Source organism: Mycteria americana, chromosome 6 (assembly GCF_035582795.1).
Source record: "Mycteria americana isolate JAX WOST 10 ecotype Jacksonville Zoo and Gardens chromosome 6, USCA_MyAme_1.0, whole genome shotgun sequence".
Classification (NCBI taxonomy): Eukaryota; Metazoa; Chordata; class Aves; order Ciconiiformes; family Ciconiidae; genus Mycteria; species Mycteria americana.
In genome coordinates this window covers 38921573-38940996 of record NC_134370.1, presented here as the reverse complement: position 1 = coordinate 38940996, position 19424 = coordinate 38921573, and the positions used below count along the sequence as shown (strand labels likewise).

The 19424-nt window shown below is 50.1% G+C and overlaps 2 protein-coding genes across 2 annotated transcripts; both read right to left on the bottom strand.

Moving 5' to 3' along the window:
• Positions 1 to 1726: 1726 nt before the first annotated feature.
• On the bottom strand, positions 1727 to 7232 carry SAR1A (secretion associated Ras related GTPase 1A). The gene is made up of 7 exons (XM_075505393.1): positions 7125 to 7232; positions 6539 to 6613; positions 5153 to 5272; positions 4539 to 4604; positions 3799 to 3902; positions 3166 to 3297; positions 1727 to 2397 (listed from the first exon to the last, which is right to left on the bottom strand). Exons 2-7 carry the CDS (start codon positions 6594 to 6596, stop codon positions 2281 to 2283), a joined length of 597 nt encoding a protein of 198 aa, XP_075361508.1. The 5' UTR covers positions 6597 to 6613; positions 7125 to 7232; the 3' UTR covers positions 1727 to 2280.
• Positions 7233 to 7531: 299 nt separating this feature from the next.
• PPA1 (inorganic pyrophosphatase 1) lies at positions 7532 to 19092 on the bottom strand. The gene is made up of 11 exons (XM_075505392.1): positions 18977 to 19092; positions 18717 to 18781; positions 15799 to 15852; positions 15261 to 15380; positions 13181 to 13267; positions 12744 to 12870; positions 12095 to 12222; positions 10467 to 10552; positions 10172 to 10241; positions 8997 to 9036; positions 7532 to 7870 (listed from the first exon to the last, which is right to left on the bottom strand). Exons 1-11 carry the CDS (start codon positions 19038 to 19040, stop codon positions 7839 to 7841), a joined length of 873 nt encoding a protein of 290 aa, XP_075361507.1. The 5' UTR covers positions 19041 to 19092; the 3' UTR covers positions 7532 to 7838.
• Between the last annotated feature and the right edge of the window lie 332 nt (positions 19093 to 19424).

Here is a 19424-nt window from a genome sequence, read left to right as displayed (position 1 = left end):
CGCAGCCCCTCACCCGCGCCGCTGCGCGCCCCCCGCGCCGCTCCCCGCCGGCCGCCGGTCCCGCCTCTCCCCCGCCCCCCTCGCCCATTGGCTGCGGCGGGGCCGCGCGCCCTCCCCATTGGCAGCGGCGGCGGCGGGGCGGGGCTCGGACGTGGCGGTGCCGCCCCGCCCCGGTGTCCGCTCACCGGCGGCCGCGCGGGCGGCAGCGCCCGGGGCGGGGAAGGGCGGGGAAGGGCAAGCGGGCGGGGGCCGGTCCCCTCTCGGCCCTGAGCCTCGCCTCCGCCCCCTGCCACAGCAGCGGCCGCCCGCCCCCGGCCCACAGCCCGTTTATCCAGCCCTGAGCGACTACCGGCTGCAGGCCGGGCGTTGGCATCCTTTCCGCTGCCCCCAGCTCGGCCCGCTGACGGGTCCAGCTCGCCTTGCTTCACTGACACGTCTGCTCCCTCCTTTCCCGAGGAGCAGGAGGCGTAGTTTGCAAAAGCAGGCCCCCTCCTCTGTAGGCTCAATGTCTGGCACTCGAGTTTCGGGACGGAGAAGCGTCTGTTCTGCAGACCTGCTTGTCCACAGCGTAAAGGAGAGGCAAAGCTACGTCTTCCCTCGGAACAGAGGTACCAGGACTTGCAGAATCCCTTTTAGGGAGCCTAAACTCCCAGGAATGTTGGGAGTAAGCGGGAGCCAGCGTTTAAGCTACCCCCACAGCCCCCTCCTCGCTGCGCAGGCGCTGCAGGCCTCGGCGCGGGGTCGTTACACCAAGAAAGAAGCCTCTGCTCACTCCCGTGAGCTACGAGCTTTGCCTCCTTACTAGCCCGGAGGCAAGCAAGTTTTCCATCCTGCCTCAGTCTCCCTTATCAGCAGCCCTGCCCTCCTTCACCCTTCTCCAAGGAAACACCTCTCCCGGTCCGCACCACAAGACGCGTGGCCATTTTGCGGCACGCTCCGTTTTTGCACGGGCTCCCCTCCGCCTAGGTGCAGACTCGTCCTAAAGCTGCATCGCCTGCCAAAGCATGGACGTGAATACTCACTGCTTCACTGGGGAGAGGTTAAAGGCGGTTTGTTGCCTGGGCCAAGCGTATAAATCAGTATCAAGCGCTTGTTGCTACCAGCGAGGGAGCAGGCTGCCTGAGGAAGAAGACTCGCCAACAGTGAGCTGCTTCTTTCCGCTTGCATTTTGTTTCTTCCCCCACGGACAGTTATGCCAGGCACCTGTGCTCGACTGCCAAAGGGCAGCGCAGCCAACGCCAGGTTAAACTAAGGATCGCTACCCCTTCGGAGGAGAAAGACATGTCTTTATTTAACTGAAAATGAGCGCTAGACAGTAATGAAACTTCAGACAAAAAATCCGTCGAGTATAAAAGAAACTGGTTTAGTCTACATTAATAACCTCATGATATGCAAATGTCAAACACTTCCATGCTACGACAACCAAAACAGCTTCGTGGTTCTCACTGTGACGGCGCAGCGAGAGGATTCGACGTCCTCCACCGAGGGCTCGGCGTGGAGCTCGGCCCGGCTGCGGAGGAACCAGGCGGCGCGCTCGGGCAGCCCGTCCCGCCAGGAGCGAGCGCCGGCCACCGCATCCAACCACCTAAACCAGGTGTGCTTGCGGGTGCCCCTCTCCAACTAAAACAAATCCCCGTAAACTAAAGAAGCTCAGATTGCACACGTCAGTCCCAATGGCACCCTCTTCGTCGTCGGACAGCGTGACACAGCACAGCCACCCTACAGCTCAGTTAAGCCCAAATGCTATGTTTATTGAGGACTTCTAATATCGTGATACCTTGGTTCAGTAATTTGTGAAATATCTAAATATCGTTAAATATATTTTTAAAAAACCCTAACCAGACTCTGGACTAAACAAGATGAATGTTAAACTAAAAAGTTAGAAGGGACGCTGTTTACATTAACACTTTCTTTAAAAAATATAATTGCTTTTTCTTTTCCTTTTTTTTTTTTAAGTCAATTAACCACAGTGGTGAGACGTGCTCTCTTTTTCAGCTGTTACAGTGCAGCGTGCAGCGTTTTACTTCCCAGATCACACCAGCCCCGCTGTAACCGAACTGAAAGGGACAACTTGCACCCGCGTGCAGAACAGTGCTGTCTCCCCGTCACGTGGAAAAGAGTTGTGTCACCACTGTGCGATAGGGCAGCCAAAAACCAGGAGTCTCTTGGTCAATGCCAGTATGCGGTTGGAAAGCCTTCCGTGTCCTAATAGAGAAGTCCACAGGAAGCTGTGAACAGGATCAGTCCAGAGGAGTAAAACTCTTTATGTCTGTCCAAGTATCAGTCAATGTACTGCGATAGCCAACGGAAGCCTTCGCCATAGCCTTGCCTCTTCAGCACGCTGCACATGAACACCTCCATGGGACGCGCGTTCAGGTCTTTCAGTGGCACGTTTCCCTAGGGAAATCCAAAGAGAAGTCAGAACCGCACCCCTGCCGCCCTCCGGGAAGCGGCAACCCAGTCACCACCGTCTAGGGAAACCCCTCGTCTAGGGAAACCCCTCGTCCAGGGAAACCCCTCTCGGCCCAGGGGATTTCCCCTCTCTGCTGCACACCGGCCCCTTTGCGAGAGGGAGCTGCCCATGGGACTTTCGGAGCCAGCAGTGTGGGAGAACGGGCGTTAGAAACACTGAAGCAAACCATTTTCGAGGCACAGTCTGATGTACCGGCGATACTTGGCAGTGCGATACAAGAAGCAATCGTCACCGTGTGGATAAGCTAGCACCACGAGTAGTCTTGCAGTGTTTTACTACTGTCACCCAGCATTTCCACTCAATCCTCTCTAACTGTACTGTTTTTAAACACTGAAAAAATGATTAGATGGGTAACTGGATGGAAATGCAGAGTAACGAAACCAGAAGAGCCAGACAATGTGTTAAAATACCAGCTCGACACCTAATTCCTGAATGGTTGTAGAGATACCATGTTTTGCACAATTCTGGCAGTTTCAAAACCTGCCCGAGGGCGTAATCATAATTATTATTATTATTATTATTATTATTATTATTATTATTATTATTATTAAAGACTCATCTCGGTCAATATTGTGGACAAATTCACACCTCAATTAGTTTACAGGCGGAGCCTTGTTCTGCAGTGAAATGCGTAACTTGAAACAAGCAACTCCCTTGCTTGCGGACGATCCAAGATTTGGATGCCTCCCTACCTTTCCCGTGGTCTGTCCGTAGAGCCCAAAGATCTCCCGCAGTTTCTCCTCACTGATGGCCTCCGGTCTGTCGATTTTGTTACCCAAGATAAGGATTGGCACGTTGGATATTGTTTCATCTGTCATTAGCGCCTGCATGCAAGATGGAAGAAGAGTTAAGCAGAGGCAGAAAAAACATTCATCGTTTGAAGAAAATATTTTTGTTTAAGCTCTGTGACCAACAAGGGCTATTTTTTGGTGCTACAGTACTCCTGCAGAAGAAGAGTCTCTCTGGAAAGGTTTCTCAGAGGAAGCTCCTATCTAAACCCATGGGCCATTCCAAAACTTCTTCAAAGGTTGCTCAAGAGCCTACGGTCGACCCACAGTAAGGGCATCCAGGCTTCTCCAGCTCTGGGAGAGTATACTTATAAATCCATACTGATCCGGTCCCTGCATAAAGTAACGTGCAAATTCCTCTAAGCACACGCTTTGGACACCGCATCACTGGCGTAAAAGGCGCATGGGAAGTGCAAATCCAAAGCACGAGACTCTCAAAATGCGCTGTGCACAAGTTCCAGCCCAAAAAAGAAGAATATTATTTATAATTTAGCTATTCAGAGGTCTTGGGGAAGGAAAAAAAAAAAGTGTATTTACATTAAGCTCAACTTTGGATTCCATAAGACGCGAGTGATCTGCGCAGTCCACCAGGAAGACGATCCCATTGATGGCCGGCAGGTAGTTCTTCCAGACCCGGCGAGCTGGAACACAGAAGTGACAAACACCGCCCTGTGAAAACGCTACCTGAAGCAACGGGAAAACTACACCCAAAAGCAGGAGCCACCCTCTGCGTTATGATTTCCTCAAGGCAGTGTAAGACCTTCTGGTGAAGGGACAGGCAGTTCGGAGAGCCAGTTACGCTCTCTCTGCTTTCGTAAGTAACACCAAGGCTGCCTTTTTAGCCAGGGTGTCTTTCTTCCAATATTTTTGTGTATTAAAAAAAAAGGCAGAAAAACTTTGCTTAGAACTTCTAGAAAGTCTAAAAATAAAAATTCAGCAATTATTCAAAAGAATAAGCCTATGACATTCAAGTCTGCCACGGCTAAAAGTATTTCAGGCAGCAGAGCATGAACTGGCAGCATTTTTTTCCGAACTGCCAGAATTAAGCAGAAGTATTGAACCACTGAAACAACTGGTATCCTAGAGCCAGGAGGTTATTCCCACATATTGCTCCATAAACAACTTCAGGCGACAAATAATTAGGTATTCCTAATTGCTATCCTATCCCTTTCCAGTATCACTTTTCGGCAGATTTTTCTTAAGGTGGCTGGAGAACATCACAGAAATCGGAAAGTTAACCTCATCTGGTGCCTCCCACTCGGCAACTTCACTTTTACCTTGTTCATGTCCACCCAGATCAAAAGTCGTAAAGGTCATTCCAGCAATTGTCAGCTCCTCTGATGCTGAAAAGTAAAAACACAGGCTCTGTGTGTTGCAGGAAAATAAAGAAGCTGTCACAGACAGAATTTCTTGGGGACGCGTGTTAACCTCACACACGCTCCTCATATACGATATCCTGTACAATTCAGGAATTCCCTGAACTTCCTGTAGAATTCAGCCAGTGAAACGGAGTCATTTCACAAAATCGCGAGCAGGAGAAAATAATTTCTCCTACCTCCCCACTTAAGCACAAGCTTATTAACCTGCATTATTATACTTTATTGCACTTTTCAATAGAAACCCATGCCCTCCCCAAGACAGGCACATCTTATTAATTGAACCACACCAGTTCTCGGGCTCTCCATTTTATATTTGAGAGGAAAATGCAAATCCCCTTCAGCTCGGGCAACCAATGCGCAGCTGTAACCTCAGATGCAGTTTTAAGACTCTTGAAGCCTGTCACCCCAGCGCAGAGCTATCGCTGAGGCATCTTGTGACACCGTGTCCCCAAAATTAAAGAGGAAAAACCCACACCACGAGGCAGGCGGGGCTCAGTCGCTGGCAGACTTACTGGGATGTAGCGTGGGGACGTGCTGACCCAGCCTGTCGTCTTTGAGCATGTGCAGCAGAGTGGTTTTGCCTGCATTATCCAAGCCCAGGAACACAAGTTTTCCAGACTTCTTGTACAAACCTGGAAGGAAAACAAACAAGCAAGAAAACCTCCAGCAGGCCTATCTCGGCACACGAGCAGAAACACTGCGATGCTTGCTGCTGTTTGTATACGAACCCCTCTCCCAGAGCTATACTGCCACCTGTGCATTTACAGTACTTCCAGCACGGACATGGAATAGCAGGGAAAAAACAGTAGAGCTTGAACTGGCTTCTACCAAAGCAAAGCAAGGTAATGTCTACAACAGCGGACATTTTCAAAGCTCATATTTCTATGAGTAACGTATTCTTTTCTCAGATACATCCTAGCAGAAGAGTGTGCAACAAAGTATTACTTATGTGCGATGGGTTATGGATCAATCTGTCACCCCAAAGGGGTATTTAAATCTGAGAATTGAATAAACTCATAAAAGATAGCAGCAAGTTGTTGAAGTGCAAAGCATGAAACAACCATAATTTTCTTTAGATAAACTGATTTTTTTTCCACTTCCAGGTATGCATCTGCCGCAGGAAAGTTCCCTTAGGTTTGCAACAGGACTTCTTCTCATCCCTCCCTGCCCCTCGTGAGGCGCTCCGGACAGAGAGCACCCCGTCCTCCAGCAAGGACCTCACAACTCTGGCAGGAGGCATTTCGCCATCGCCCGCACCTCAGGAAAGGGCTGCTTGCGCTGCGGTGAAGCAGCCAGCCCAGCTGCGCAGGTCACCCAAGACTGGGCAATATTTTGGCCAGCACCTCCGCAAAGAGCCTTCAACCCACATCGCGCTGGGAGCATTAGTCGGCGGCCAGCAGCTCCCCCAGGCACACCACGATGGGTTATAGGAAGCAAGCATTTGAGAAGAAGCAAGCCAGCCAGCTGCAGCAGCGAGAAATAAAGGCGAGCTCTGGCAGAGCTGGTGAGCTCGGATACCAGGAGGAGGAGGAGGAGGAGGAGGAGGGGGTTCCCTCCCTGGCTAGACAGCCTGTCTCCTCGGGGCAGGGCGCTGGGCTAAACGGGCCCTCGGCATCAGCCCAGCTGCTCTTGCGCTTCTAAACAGCAAGACAAAGATTTAGCGGGAGACCTCCAGATTACTCTCAAAGTTCTTCCTCCTAGCGTAAAAAAACCTTTATTGATTTGCAGCTTTCTCACCAGACTTTATACTAGTCGGAGCTATCGCACGCCCCAAAAGAGATGCGCGCCAATCGCCAACTTTTAAGCGATCGTGGCAACCGGCACAAGCCAAACTGACCTAAGGGCAGCTCCTGCAGCCCGAGCGGAGCTGTTTCAGAGCTAACGTAAGGCGGCATTACCTAGGAACTGCAGCACGCTGCTGAAGCCGTTGTAGATCCATTCGAAAATGAAAGACATCGCTGAAGATTAATCGCCTGCGGGGACAGAACCAAAACCAGCGTCACAAGCGTCAGTGCCTGATGGGGGCCGGCTGCACACCCCCCGCCCCCGCGGGATGCCGCCGCTCAGGAGCCGGTCCCGCTCCCCTCCCGGCCGGCCGGCACGCCGAGCGCAGCCGAGCAGGGGGAGCGGCGTTTCGCCGGGAGGTGACTAACCCCCCCCCGGGCGAGCTGCCCTCCCGCCCGGCCGCGGCAGCGGGCAGGGGAGGCGCCGGCCGCCGGACCCCCCCGCGCAGCGACGCCCCGCCGTCGCCTCAGCGGCGCGACCCCCCCAACCCCGGCTCCGGGCGGCCGCTGGGACCGCGGCAGGAGGGCGGCGGGGGGAGACGGCCCCGGCCGCGGCCTCAAGGGCGGGCGGCGCGGCCTAGCCCCCGCCCCGCCCCCACCCTGCCTGCGTGTCACCCCCGCCCCGCCCCGCGCCCGGCCCGGCGCCCGCCGCCCCGCTCGCCCCCCGCGCGGGGCCCGGCTGGCCCCCGCCGCCGCTCACCCCCGGCTGCCCCCGGGCCGCCGCGCCACCGACTCCCCTCCGCGGCAGCCGCCAGCTCCCCGCCGGAAATACGTCGCGCCGCGCGCCCCGCCCACTTCCGCCCCGGCGGCTTCGCCGCGCTGGCTCCCTACGTCGGCCGTGCGTCTGACGCCACGCCGGCGCGCGGCCGCGCCTGGGCTCCGCAGGTTCGAGACCGCCCCCCCCGGCGCAGGCAGGACCCGGGTTCGGGGCCGCCCCCCGGCGGGTCCGGTCGCCCCACGTCACCGTCCCCTCTTCGAGGGACACAATACCGCATGACCCAATAAACCCTCCCCTAACCCCCCCCCACGCCCCCCGTCTAAGGGCCGCAGTTCAGCCCTTGGCTCCAGGGCTTCGTGACAGGCAGGGAAAGGAGGAGCCCCGCAGAGTTCAGTTTCAGTAGTTTTTATTTATAGCATCCATACACGTACCGGGCGAGTGATCTTCTGTTGCGATTTACAAAGTACGCTGTACGACCACGCACAAGCAGGGTGTTTTGATTTTATAAGTTATGTCTTCTAGCCTCCACAAGACCTCGATGCAGCAGACACATCACTGCTAGATACGTAATTCTAATCAGCAAAGTTGCAGGCAAGGTCTTCTTGTTGACACTGAAACTATTTTTCTGGTCTACTCCTGCATGTGGCAACTCCTCAGTGGGAAGGACACAGCTGTTTCACCACCCATCCTCAGGCCTTAGTTCTTCTGGTAGTAGAACCACTTGTCAACTGTGTGGGGCAGGAAAAAAAAAAAAAGGAGGGGGTTAGTCCTCTGTTAGCCACCTACTTATTAAGTAGTCATAAGGCACTGCACGTGTCACCTCCAGCGCAGGGGCTTCCTCCTGCTCCTGTCAACACCACCACCACGCACCCAACAGGTTCTTGTGTAGCCCTGTTCGCGTGTATTTTTTTTTCCTGAAGAAGTCACCCTCACTCACTCTACACAACTCAGTTCAGGCAAGGACAGCAAGCCAGAGCCAGCTCGGCTTCCCTCTGGCTCAGCTGACTCAGGGAGGTAAAGTCATTTTACCTCCACCTCCCACACCCACACGGAAGACATCAATTTCTTTGCAGGTTTATTACCCATGAAGAGATTGGAAGCGACAGCCTAGCTCCTCTTTCTGCCACATGGCCATGGGTGTCATGTCAACACTGTCATTAGCTCACGCTTGCCCTCGGGCCTTGTCCCTGCCACAGCAACTTCCAGACATCGTGTGCAAGGTGCCCATCGCCACCTCACGCAGAAAGAAAAGACGACAGCTGAGCGAGGATTCCTCCCACAGCTGTTGTTTTCTTACAGAGTCATGTCCTGAGGCATCAAGAGGCTCGTTACCAGCTCACAGCGGACACTTGTTCAGTGACAGATCTCTGATCAGCAGGCTCAGCGGCAACTGAAGCACGGAACACACAACTGATTTCTGCTTCTGCTCTGCACAGACAGGGAGTAATTCCCTTCCTCGGCTCACCTGCGCTGAGGATACTGGTGAAACCCCTGTTTTGGAGGAACTAAAACCGCTCTCCTGCTATCACTGCACTTCAGTCATCTGCAGTGCTGCTCTTTCAGGACCTTCTATAAATCTAATCTCTTCTGGAGCAAACTATGGCACCTCAGGTCTCCTACTTGCCACTCATTTACCTGCCTCATGTACCCAAACAAGGAAATAAGGCAACAACATAAGTAATTCAGGAACTAAACAGCATTACTGACACAAGTTAGGTCCAGCAAGGTCCTTCATTTCTCCTAGCGCTAGAGCCGTACCTAGCTGTCAGTTAAGACCCTCATTTTCCTATTGCTAATTCCTTTGAGGAAGCCTCCACTCCGCACTGGAACATAAACATGGGTTGTGAGACTTACCTTCGGGTGGGATCGGGTTGGCAGCTTCACACGGTGGTGCCTGAAACAAGAAGTGTATTAGCAGATAGCAACTGCTGACAGAAGTTGACCTTACACCTGAAGCTAACTAGACATCAAGAGCTGGATGAGTCTTCACTGAGCACAGTTTAAGATCTAAGCAGTGTAAATTAGTCTGTGGCAGCCAGTGCTGGTCAGCTGGGAGGGAATAAGTGAGCTCATGTGCGGCATGAGTCCTGTCATCCCCACAGCCTCCTCATTCCATACATGTCCTACATGCCAGAGATGCTCTGCTCTAAGCACAGGCTGCAGTGCCATCTGCTTCTCACCACAAGCAGTTACCGCTCCAGCGTCTATACAGTTGCAGGCAGCCTGCTTTTTTTAAACCTACAATGTGATGGTGGAATAGAAATACAAAGGACTCTCAAAAAACTTCTCTGAAGAGCTTTCACCCAATGTTGAGCAACCAAAGACCGACAAGGGTCCCTAGCTGGTGACACATCCTCCACAAGGGTTGCACTTTCAAAAACATATGAAGTAATTTGGATAACACCAGAGGATAACAAGCCTTTTTAAACCCAAGACGATGATAGGCGGCTATGGAAAGACTCTGGTTTCCAGTCACATTTCCATACACTGAGGCAACATTTGCATTTTGATGTTCCTGCCCCATTCCTCTATAAGCCCTTTCAAGTTGCCAACAACAATACTTCACAAGCCCCAGGAGATGCACTTAAGTCCTGAAACTGTAGGGCTACTACACTGGGAACTTCAAGCTTTTCATTGCAAAGGATGCCAGCTCCCTGGCTGCAAGGGTCTCAGAAATTAAACTTTCTCTTCTCAAAGGGTGACCCGTGCTGTGAAGCTCTTGGAAGGCCAAACACTCTCTGAACAGCTGACAGCCAAGCTACAGTTCAGAAGTTTAGCCCTTCATGCAAACTCTGTTTTGGATTCCATCTCCCAGATGAGTAAGGGCAAGGAGAAGCTTCCGGAGGAATGCCTGGCTTGCTCTGCATTCATCCTATTTAACCAGAAACAGGTGCTGTGTTCAGTCATCCGAAAAATTCTGAGTGTACAATGCGCTATTCACACAGTGAGGGCAGTTTATGGTACCACACAAATTGTATCATTTTGCCTGACACTGATGTCCTGGGTAGGACACTCAGATCTGTACTTACAGCATCCACAGTAGCTTTTGCACACTCTTGACTACAGCAGAAAGGGCTGTCAGACACCGTCAGATTTGTGCTAGAAGAGAAAGGTTGCTTGTGAGAATGTGAAAGCCAAGTCTCTCCCCCAAGAGTATTAAAGAATGGAATATTAAGAATCACTGTTTAGTTGCCAAGTTGAAGGGGAAGGCCTGCGGAGGCAGCCAGCAGCTAACAGAAAGCATGGCACCACTCAGGAAAGGAAGTGTCAGGGTTATTTGTTTAGGGGAGAGGAATGCGCACAGTACCACAAATATTAACCTACCAGTTGATCTCCCCTCCGTCAGTTTTCTTCGCTATTAAAGCTTTCCAGTGTTCATGAGTGCTTTTGATTACGTTCACCGCAAAATCCTGAAGTTGACGATGAGAACAAACATCATGTTATGTGTAAGTACTAGGCCATTTTCTCCAGACTATCGATTACATGGAACGAGAAGCCAATATTTATAGGCTGATTTTAGATAGTTTCTGACTCTGAAAAGGACTCAGAGAGACCTCTTCCATTGCTGCGCCTTTCAGGAACAACAGCAACCTCCCAGCGCACAACAGCTGAACAACAGGGATTTTATTATAACACCAATTGTTTTACTTTCAAGATGGGAGGATACAGCAAGGTCACCTAGTGAGCTTGAAGCCAAAAGAAACTGAACACAGATATTCTAGTCTCGGGCAAGTGCTATATTATAAAAGCATCTCCACCCCACTGCTCCTCCCACTTAGTTTGTCCTTGGCAGCTAGTTGATCCTGATCTATCTGCAAGCTTTCTTCCACTCCAGGCAAATCATTCAGCTGCTATGCAGATCAAGAGGAAGAGATACACACCTAATCTAGCTTTGCAACTATTTAAAAATGCATCTGCTTCCAAGCATATCACAGCTTTTGTCCTTAAAACAAGTAGTATATGCATTAAACTGTCAGCTGGAGAAGAAAGCACACACAATTCTTTGTTAGCATGAACATCAGCAATAAATATCCTGGTTTGATACCACACAGAGCCAAATAAAACACTGCAGGAACACGTGTGAGGTTCTTTGTCCCTACTTTCCGCCTTGGCCTTGATTCCAGTTTCAGCCATCTTGAAGGGCAGTGAGACATCCCAGCCCACCCAACCTAGTGCTCTGCTATAGTCAAAAGGGACAAGTCCACTCCCGCGTGACTTCCATTTTTCCCCCCTTACCCTTTCCTTCCCTTCCCACACCAGGCTTTGCAGGCCCTTTCCTTCACCAACCTCCTGCACCAACTCTGGAGCTCTGGGAGTTGAGTCACCTCAGTAACCCACTCACGGCACACCAGGACTGGCAGGAGGGAGGGTGCAGAAGCAGGATTTCTCCCGTTCAGGAGCAGTAAGTTATCTGACCCAACCCAGAGAAAAGGCAGAGGAATAATGCTGCCAAGGTAGAGCCTTACTCAAAGGGCGTGAGGGAACACTTTACGCCTGAAGGAAGAGGCATTTTAACTCCTGAGCAGTCAACTTGTAACAGGCTGCAGTGGAGCAAAGCCAGTGAGCAAGGGAGGCAAAGGGTGATGTCAAGCACCCTTTGCTCCAGAGCAGGAGCAAATAAACCTGGTGTTTTCCATCCTGGTTCTGACATGGAGGCTCCCAGCCCTGAAGTGATGCCACATGAATGTCATCTAGAAGAAAAACTGATAATATCCAACAGCAGCCAGGTGATAACCTCACACTTTTTATCCTAGTATTGCTGCAAGAACCAGCCTGGAAACAAACAGAATAGTAGGCTAGAAAAACAGCAGGAAGAATGAAGTCAGTTATCAGTAGCCCTGTAGAAACCCATTCTCTCAGCAACTACTCATTTGTGTCCCCATGCACCTGGAGCTCAGGTTTTGGACAGCATGCTTTTGCATGCTCACAGTAATGAAGAAAGGTGATCCTACCTTGTCTTTAAATTCACCATTAAAAGCAAACTGGTTTTCTGGCTTTCCATCAGGTACTTTGTATCTTCTGAACCAGTCCACTGTAGCTTCTAAGTATCCAGGTTTCATCCTTCTGACATCACTGATATCTAGCCATGGAGAAAAGGTTTGTTAGCCAGATCTAGTAACAGAAGTTACTTAGGTACTACCCTGCTCTTCTGAGCTGTCCCTCTTTCAGCCCCTCCTCAAGTAGCCTTAGCAACATTGCAGACAGGTTACAGTAAAGACACAGAGTGGATATCTGCACAGGAAAGCTAGTGTTTCACCTTCACAGTATATCCTGATTGCCCCCAGGAGCATGGACACATTTAAATAGCTTTGATTAGAGACTTAGTGGACAACCCCTTTCCTTCCACTCAGAGGACAGGCTCTACAGCTTCCTTCATCTTCAAGATGCCAGGCTGTACAGAGGACTGACAATTTGGGACAAACAGCAGTAAAATGTTTGCTACAGGATTGATAACATCCTATTCTGCTGTCCTTCCAGTATCACATCTGATGAATACTGTGGCACAGAAGGATCAAGTCCACGTCCTGACCCGAAAGCTTCCTGCAGGGTCTCAGTGGAGAAAGGGAAGTACTAAGCCTGCTCCTCCCTCCTGTAACTTACCATTATAGTTGTCTGCTTCAGGGTCTTCAACATTGATAGCAATTATCTTCCAGTCTGTCTCTCCCTCATCAATCAGTGCCAGCGTGCCCAGCACCTTCACTTTGATGACTTCTCCTCGAGAGCAGACCTGCAAGGACGAAGACCTTGTTATCTGTACTGATGCATCCAAGGAACGCACAACAGGAGACTGTGCAAGCTGTAAACGTTCAGCAAGCAGTCAGGTACCACAAAATTAGCTATCGCTTATCAGTGGTTCAGAAGCCCTGGCTCACAAGGCTCATGCTGCAAGATCTCATCAACAATCTCCAGAGGCACTGGAGGGAAACATCACATTCTTAAGGTAGAGGAGGTAGGAACTGAATAATGTCTCTGGATAATTGACTTCAGAGACATTAATTACACGTTTCAAAAGACAGTTACCCTTTAGAACGCATTACCTTGCTTCCAATTTCGCACACATCAATTGGATCGTTATCTCCACAGCAGCCAGTATTTTCATCTTTGTGACCTGGGTCTTCCCAAGTCTGCAAAAAACCCCCCACACACGAATAAGAACTAAGAACGTTCAGGTTTCAAGAGGAAACAAAAAGCAGGTTTATTTCAGGCATGCAATTGCCTCGAAGATACAGATGATGGCCCACTTCACACTTGCTTTCAGGTCTAGTGGTTGGGCTACTATTTCACTTGTGCCTGCAAATGCAGTTTGAATCCAAATTAAAAGGTCTTATCTTGCCACGAGTAAGCTGCTCCCTCCCACTGACAAACCTCTTTTCAACTACTTTCCAGACTTCCTCCTCTGTTCCACAGCCGCATAAAGGTGAAGTTCACATCTATAAAGAACACTCATTGATTTGGCTGCCTGCCTGTTCCTCTCCCTATTCATTTCTTAACAGAAGTTTCCTGAACTCCAGATAGCAGTCCAAAAGAGATGGAAGACAGACAGGGTGTATTGTTTCCTTTGAATTAAACAATTAAAGACACATTGTTACACTAGAGCAGAGACAAGAATGCAGAGTCCCATACCCTGTGCTACCCAGTGTCCTAGTGCATCTCACCTAAAGCAGTGAGTATACGTTGAACGAGAGGACTCCATAAGGCACTTGAGCTATGCCTCCAAAAATAATAGCTGCTGTTTTAACACGCTTCTAATCAGGAGCAAAAGGACACCGTGCCCACTTGCATCATAAGGACCATCTACCTCTAAGGTTGTTGAGATATAAAAAGAAGGAATGCTCTTCCCAAATCTCTGCATGCCAGGACATGACTAGTGTAGTCAAGACCTCGTGATGCATCCAGAGCATTCAGGAAGATGTACTGAAACCTGGGTGATGCTGAAGGACTCTTCACAATCGCTACTGCTCTTCTCTACAAGGAAGTGTTAAGTTTGGTCCCTTGCCCTTAATGCATAAATGTCTTTGATCCACTAACACATGACTGAGTGAAGGCTTCAAAAGCCATGTATGTACAAAGAAACTAGCTCCAGAATCTATCCGAGTAGAAAACAATTCAACTTCAAAACACTGTCTTAAGCCACTTGGAGAAAACACTTGACATGCACTGCTATCAAGACTAGAATTACAAAATTCAGTGCATTTCCCTGTGAACTGTCACTGACAATTTATTTCTCTAAAGGAAACTCAAACCTTCGAGAACATCAGAGGCAAACAGCCTTGCTCAAAGTTCCTCTTTGTCTAGCAGTCACCAGCCAGTTAAGAGCATGTGTCCAGGTGTCACCATCTGTCTGTCCTCCTTGCCAGCTGTTTCAGAGTAACAGCTCTGTCTGTGCAGCTGCAGATGTCTGCCTCACACAGTCTCTGGACTTCTGAGTGCCTTTCTGCCACTCAGATCCAACACTGAGAACAGAGCATCTACTACCATCCAACAGCTCAATACATTAGTCTAGCTGTGTAGACCTGAACAATAAGAGGGACAGAAACGGGAAAGATACAGTCTTCAGATCTATTCAGATTTTCATCGTCCACATCCAAAGTGTAAAACAATCAGCTAATTCATTGCAAGAAGAATCTTCTGTACAGATTCAGCCTAAGGGCCCTACACCAAGATCCTGTACCATTAGCTTAAAACTTTAGCTCTTTATGCTTCACCAGGCAGGAACTGAGGGCATTGCATTGCCAGATGCCCAGCTCCTTGTGTAGTGACAGCTTCCTTCATCCAAAGACAAGGGCCTGCCAGCTACCGTCCAACCAAACTGCCAAGTGGCCAAGGAGAGGAGCAACATAGCAGGTACCTCACTAGCAGCAGCTGCTCATCCTCAGATGGCTTATTTACAGCATTAGCTACAAGCCTACCTCTCGAGATTTCTACTTAAAAGTACCCCTGCTTTCCTGGCAGGTTCTCTTCATTAGCAAGATTATATATGCAGCTGCAAATGCTGTGTTCCAGATCAGACTCTCAGCTGACCTTTTGCTCATTAATACAGTGTTAGTCAGAGACACACATAGGCATCCTCCCTCCTCCCCACCAGAAAGGATGGGCCACTGAGGCAAGTTACAGTACCTGTGGGATAGCACCGTAATTCCAGATATAACCCTTATGGGGAAACACGTTAGCTACATAGCGGAGTTTTCCTTTCTTCACATCTTGCTTAATTGGGTTTAAGGGATCCTTTGTTGCAATCTGAAAGAAAAGTTACACAATTTTTTTTTTTTTTAATGAAGCTGGCTGCTAACTGACCAGCCAAGAGACCAGGAGCTGGCCCTGAAGCCAACAGCAGATATTGGGCAACTCCATTTCCTGTGGCATTTCCATCTCCTGGGATATAGTTTTCAACAGACTTACAAATGTCAGAACCACATGGGGTTGAAAGCCAAAAGATTCTCCTTCAATCAGAAGCCACAGAAGAATACTAAGTTATTGCAACTTCTTCAAGTCTCAGCCTCCATACTAGACCTCTAGCATTAAGCAAGTATTTACACGAGAACTTAGAAACCACTCTGATTCAGGAGGTGGAATTGAGAAGGAGAGAATCAGTGAAGCCAAATATTAATAGACTAGTCAGCTCAAGCACTTAAGCTAGGAACTGTAATATAGTTACCTCCATTTTAGCATTCGTCCACCGAGGTACTTCCACAACCATGTTGAACGCATTCTAAAGAAAGCAAAATATCAGTGAATGGAAAGGAATCTCAAGACCACACTTTAAACTAGGGAACACAAATAAGTAAGCATGAAAACCAGCCAGTTCACATGAAAACCATAACTTTTTTCTGGTTTTTTTCCAGTGCCAGTTTTGATACAGTTGATAGAAGTCCCATAGTCCAGTCAGTCACATGTCATCACTGAAAGCTGAATCCCATGAAAGCCAGATTGAGGTGGCCCACACACGCTCCATCAGTTGCCACCTATGAACACCTCCATCATGTTCCCAGGTTACAGAATAGCAGGTTTAAATGAATCGAAGACAAACTATCTTGGGCATAACAAAATGAGGTTTTAGGCATTATTTTTTAAATGCAAAGCACTTAATGCTACAGCAAGAGCTACCCTGGCAATTTAGGAGAGATAAGGCTTGCAGGAATAAGCCATCTACTTAGTAATGTGGGTACCTATGTACTATCCTGAATGACCGAGAACGTCACTCCCAAATATTCTAGTCCATCTTGAAGTAGGGAGAGATGCCTGAACTTCCCCCCTCCAAGCCAACAGACATTGTTAGCAGCACAGTGCAAGGATAAACATGTGGGGGAGAAATGTAGAACCACATTTTGCAGTATCTAGTTTACAGGTGACACTTGAAAACATCTCCTGTTGACTCCAGCTGGGCTGAGTGGACTCTTGAGAGTTCAATGTCAGAGAGGACTCTTGAGAGTTCAATGTCAGAGAGGACTCTTCAAGAAAACAAGCTTTTCCATGCTTGAACCTTAACATTTGCTGTTTGAAGAGATTATGGCTTTTAACAAAAAGTCAAACCTTGCTCCCTAGCATCGACAAGGTTTCTAATGCCCAGGTTAAGCAGTATTAGCATTGCAAAATCCCTCGCACCTGTACTGCACCATAATTCGATTGCTATTGTGCAACAAGTGCTATTACATCATTGACTTTGCCCACACCCTTCCCTAACAGAAGTTTAATACATACCCTTAATTGCAGGGGGTCACTGCTTATTTGCAATTTGAAAGTAAAACGGTCTATACTATTTTCATTTATAAGTAACTCGAGGAAAGGAATGAGGTAATCAGAACTGGCTAGGCAGGGTGCTTACGGCTTTGCAGGCAAGGAAAGACAACTTGGGGGTGCATCTTTGTTAGGCTTGCAGTTTCCCCACAGTCCAACTGGCAGATCTGCCTTGGTCTAAGACACCCAGTGAGCAGCCCAAGGTCATTCCTTCACAATGCCAAGACACACAGGTACAGATAAGGTCAGCACATCCCAGCCCTAGACTGAAAAAAACACCCTGCAATCCTCTCAGTGTCTTAGAAGTCTAAGGATAAAGATCAATGAGTCCAGACAGAGTTCGGCAACCTTTTTTCTGCAAGCTGGGCTCCCTACCATAGCTGGTAATGAACCTGTTAAGTAACGAGTAAAATCTCTGTAGAGAGGCACTCCAGGAACAGAAAGAGGTCTAATGTGATCAGCACTATTGTGTAACTTCAGGGACTGCGACCTTCAGTGATACTTGCTTCTCTTTAATGACTTGGCACAGGGATGCTGGCAAGCAGCACTAAGCGCCTGAAGGCACACCAGAAGTCCAGTTTCCCCTGTTAATCATTACCAGTCCGCGGAAACCCTCCTCACCCCTATACTCACTCCCCTGCTCTTCCCTCCCATTCTGCAAGCATCTGCAAAGCGTAGCATTATCTAGATTTTTCGTGTCTGAGTTACCTTTCAGACACCTGCTTTTGAAAAGTGCTTTCCCAGTCAGCCACAGAAACTGCTTCACCACTGTCCTTGATGATTACAATCCCTCTTTTCCCTTTTGAGCAGGCAAAAGCCACCTCAGACTTCCCAGAGCATATTCCGACAACACCTGCACCCCAAAGCTAAATCAGCTACTTTTTAGAGGTTGATCTTTCAATTCTGCTTACTCTTTTCCTTTCCCATAACCACTCTCCACCTCCAAATTACACCTCTGTCATGAATATTAGAACAGTTCATCCACTACATTTCTCAAGCTGCACAGTTTTTTAGTACGTGTTAAAAGAAGAAATGAGCTACAAAGGTAAGGAACACAGTGAGACAGCCCGAGTTAGCACTGAAAAAGCATTCAGTAAAAACTGAAGCACAGCTGTTTTGGTTTCCTAGAGCTGGGGCATTTTAGACAGTGATTCAGAACAGCCTAATTTGACTAACTGCTGGCTGCTGGAAGGATGCAAAAGCCCTGCATCACTGCATGCAGCAGGTTCCCCAGCTGCGCTTTTGGTGAGGCAAGAGGTCCCCAGGAGCTGCTACAACAAAAATCTAACATCCTCACCTCCTGTTCAGCAGCTGATTATACTGCAGGCATAAAGGGGCCTCACTGCAGTCAAAACGGAAGCCTGAAATATCATGCAGCCTGAGCATATGCCTCCATAGGAATGGATGTAGGTATTTAGCTAAACATAAAACTGCTTCTTTTAACCCAAAACGCTTTCATGTGACCTCATGAGCAAGTTCAAGACAACCACTGGTATCTCCGACACGAATATGAGAGTGACATAATCCGTTCCCTTCTCCTGCATCACTCTACCTGAGGACAAGACTGCGAGGGAAAGGCACCCATTCTTTGCAAAATCTGGCGATGCTTCCTCTAGGGTGCTCCTGCTGAAAAGCAACGAAAGGAACCGAAAGCCTCCCTCGGGTATTTCAGGCCTGCAGGACCGCACCCCCTGAGAAGCACTGGCAAAATACTCAACCCCTGGGCCCAGAGCTCCAGCGGTTGCTCTTGTCACCGGCTCCAAGCAACGGGGCCACACCAGCCACCTAGCTAGGCGGTTCTTGCTCTCCGCAAGACAGCCGGCCCCTGTCCCCTCTCACCTTGCCGGCGTCCGCGTAGATGGGGATATCGTGGAAGGGAGAGATGTAGCGCCCGGCGGCATCCTCTGCAAGGCAAGGGGGACGAGTCAGGCCCTGCCTGAGGGGACGCCTCAGGTGAGGGGCGGGGGGGGGGGGTGTGGGGTGTGCGCACCTCAGGCCGTGGGGGCTCCCCCAGCGCCTCCAGAGGAGCTCGGACACCCAACCCCCGGGCTGGCAGGATGAGGGGAAGGAAGAGGAGAAGGAAGGCGGTAGACACTCACTGAAGAAGAGCCGGTACTCCAGGCTGTGAGGCGCGGCGCGCTCTTCCACGCTGTAGCCGGCCATCGTGCCGCACGCAGCTCGCCGGCTACCGCACTGCGCAGGCGCGACTCGCCATGCCCCCTCCGACCAACGGGTTGGGCACCGCGCAGGCGCCAAACTCACTACTCCTGCCCCGCCCCGCGCCACGCGGCCGCGCGCCCCCGCCCCGCCCCGCCCCCGGCGGGGCGGGGCGGGGGCGCGCGGCCGCGTGGCGCGGGGAGGGCAACGCGGCGTGGGGTGTTCGTGCGCGACGTGGAGCGGTCCAACATGGCCACGATAGCATGGTGTGGCATGGCCCAGCACAGCATGGTGTGGCCTATCGTGGCCACAACAGTGTGGTATGGCTTGGTCCAGCACAGCATGGCGTGGCCTAGCATGGCCACAGCAGTACGGTGTGGCATGGTCCAG